We start from the raw sequence: 2,767 nt of genomic DNA, 5'->3' as shown, positions 1-2,767 counted from the left end.
AAATAATTAATTGATAATTAATTATTATTTAAATAATGTGATTATTTAAATTTGAATTTAAATTGTGAACATAATTTAAATTTATCCTTTTGAACTTATTTGATAAGTTGTTCAATTTGGAATTCAAATTAATTTAAGTTTGACTTAAATTTGAATTTGAATTTGAATTAAAATTAGACTACAGGATAAAGGATGAATTATCTTCCTTCCTTATCCAGTTTTGGCGCCACACACAAGGTTAGAAAACCCTAGGGGTGGCCGGCCACTTTAGGGATAAGTAGAGGAGATTTTGTTGTTCCAAATTCAAATAGGAGATAGAGATTTGAGTCTGTTTTGAAGTTTGACTTCTACTCTTTAAACATGAGAATGATAGAAAATTGTGAACATAATTTTTGAAAGCAATTTTTTCTGCCCTAAGAGTTGGTGGCCGAATTTTCTCAAAGAAAAAAAGAGAGGAAAATTTTTTCTCCTAAAAAAAATTCCACATCGTGCATGCGTTGGTGTTTGTGGAAATTCGAGTGTTTCTGAAACCTGTTTTGTCTCACGTGCGCCCACACACACGTCTATGTGGAATCAAGGAATTGACGTGGAAGACTTTAGTTTTCTAAACACAAAACTTGGAGCAATGACTGTTCGTGGACAAAGAACTCAAGTTATCATCCGAGTCGGCTTCTAGGTATTTTTCCTGATTGAGTTCTTGATATATATAAATTAATGTGATTAATTTATTCATGCATAAATTAGTATAATCTATAGAGTATCTCAAAAGTTTTTCTAAAATTTTTGTTATACACGATCTGCCACGCTTCCGCATCTGAATTCAATTCGGTTTCCAACACGTTGCATAACCCAAAAGGCATCCTCCTGAATGCAAAAGTCCCATATGGACAAGTAAAGGTAGTCTTCTCCTGGTCTTCTAGTGCTATTGCAATCTGATTATACCCAGAATACCCATCCAAAAAACAGTAGTACTCTCTGCCAGCTAGCCTGTCCAACATCTGGTCAATGAATGGCAATGGGAAATGATCTTTCCTAGTGGCTTTGTTCAATTTTCTGTAGCCCATGCAGACTCTCCAGCCTTTGATTGTGCGTGTGGGGATTAACTCATTAGCATCATTCGGTACCACAGTCACTCCTCCCTTCTTGGGTACGCATTGCACTAGACTCACCCACTGACTGTCTGAAATGAGATAAAAATTTTGTGCATGCATATGGATGGACTAATTCCCTTAATATCTGCAATTGTCCATCCTATTGCTTTTTTAAACTTCCTCAGCACCTCCAGCAGTTGCATTTCCTGTATATCACTTAGTCCAAAAGCAATGATTACTGGAAGAGTGTCTGAATCACCCAAATATGCATACCTCAAATGTGCAGGTAGAGGCTTTAGTTCCAACACAGGTGGCTCTTCCACAGAGGGTTTATGTTGCTTAAAGGTCCTTTCTGATAATTCCAGTGATTCGACTTGCCCCCTGGATCTGGTTGATGTGTGCCTACCCTCCATCCATGATACTTGACTATCATTGTTGTCCTCTTCTGCCTCAAAATCAGCCAGGTCATCCTCTTGTATCAGCTTTTCTGAGCATATCTTCTCAAATTCTGCCTCCACTAGTGAATCCAGAACATTAATGGCTGAACATTCCTCCACCTCGTCAGCAAAACGCATTGCCTTGAACACGTTGAAAGTGACTTGCGGATCGTGGACTCTCATGGTCAATTCACCCTTTTGCACATCAATCAATGTCCTGACTGCAGCTAAAAAGGGTCTACCCAAGATAATTGGCACCTCGTTATCTGCTTCATAATCCAACACAATGAAATCTGTTGAAAATATGCATTTGTCTACCCTCACTAACACATCTTCAATTTTCCCTTCTGGATGAGCATAAGATCTGTCAGCTAATTGCAAAGTAACAGTGGTGGGTCTTGCTTCACCAATTCCTAACTTTCTGAAAACAGACATAGGCATCAGATTGATGCTTGCTCCCATATCGCATAATGCCTTTCAAACGTATTGATTACCAATGGAGCATGGTATAGTGAAACTACCAGGATCTTTCTGTTGGGAATAGTGTCCTAGAAGCATGAGATGTAATAGGATATTTATTATTTATTTAATAAAAGAGTTTATTCATCATTTTATGTGCATATATTTATGAATATTTTATAAAAATCAAATAAAAATTTCATGATTATTTATGTAACCTTAAACATGGTATATAAGTGTTGTATACGAGATGATAAGGTTTAAGGATAATAATCAAAAAGTGATGTTCGTAATAAATCTAATTAAAGTTTGGAATCTTTAATTAGAACATTACTAATACATGTCATTCCCATTTAGAATGGAACGGTGTTATCCGCACTGTTAATATGATGTGATATTGAATGAGTGTATTACGCATAATAAGATTATGTGGAACAAGGATACAGACACAATATGAATTTCTAATAATTTCTGTTAAGTATAGAAATTCTAATTGAGTCTACCGATGTTCATATATAGAATGATCTTAATCCTAAGTTCTTAACAAACTCCTATTTATGGATTTATGTCTTTTAATTTACTCGGTACAGATTCTGAGACCCTGAATCCTATTCCTTGTATTTTGGAGACATGGTGAAATAGGTAGCTGTGAATGTTATTATACGAGATGGAAACCTTCTTAAGAAAGAAGTAGATAAATAATTCTCTTAAGTGTTGATTCGGTACTTGGATTAGTAAGAGCGCTCTGGTTCATGAATGTGTTTTATGAATCACTATCCA

The 2,767-nt window shown here is 35.7% G+C and overlaps 1 protein-coding gene across 1 annotated transcript in view; it reads right to left on the bottom strand.

The window, feature by feature from the left end:
* LOC112093618 overlaps positions 1-2,767 on the bottom strand; it is a 14,318-nt gene that overhangs the window by 10,181 nt on the left and 1,370 nt on the right. The window contains 2 exon segments of the mRNA XM_024172423.1: positions 844-1,193; positions 1,196-1,949. Coding sequence (XP_024028191.1) covers positions 844-1,193; positions 1,196-1,949 — 1,104 coding nt within the window.

The sequence above is a fragment of the Morus notabilis genome, unplaced genomic scaffold (assembly GCF_000414095.1).
Source record: "Morus notabilis unplaced genomic scaffold, ASM41409v2 Scaffold447, whole genome shotgun sequence".
NCBI lineage: Eukaryota > Viridiplantae > Streptophyta > Magnoliopsida > Rosales > Moraceae > Morus > Morus notabilis.
This window is presented reverse-complemented; position numbering and strand designations above follow the sequence as displayed.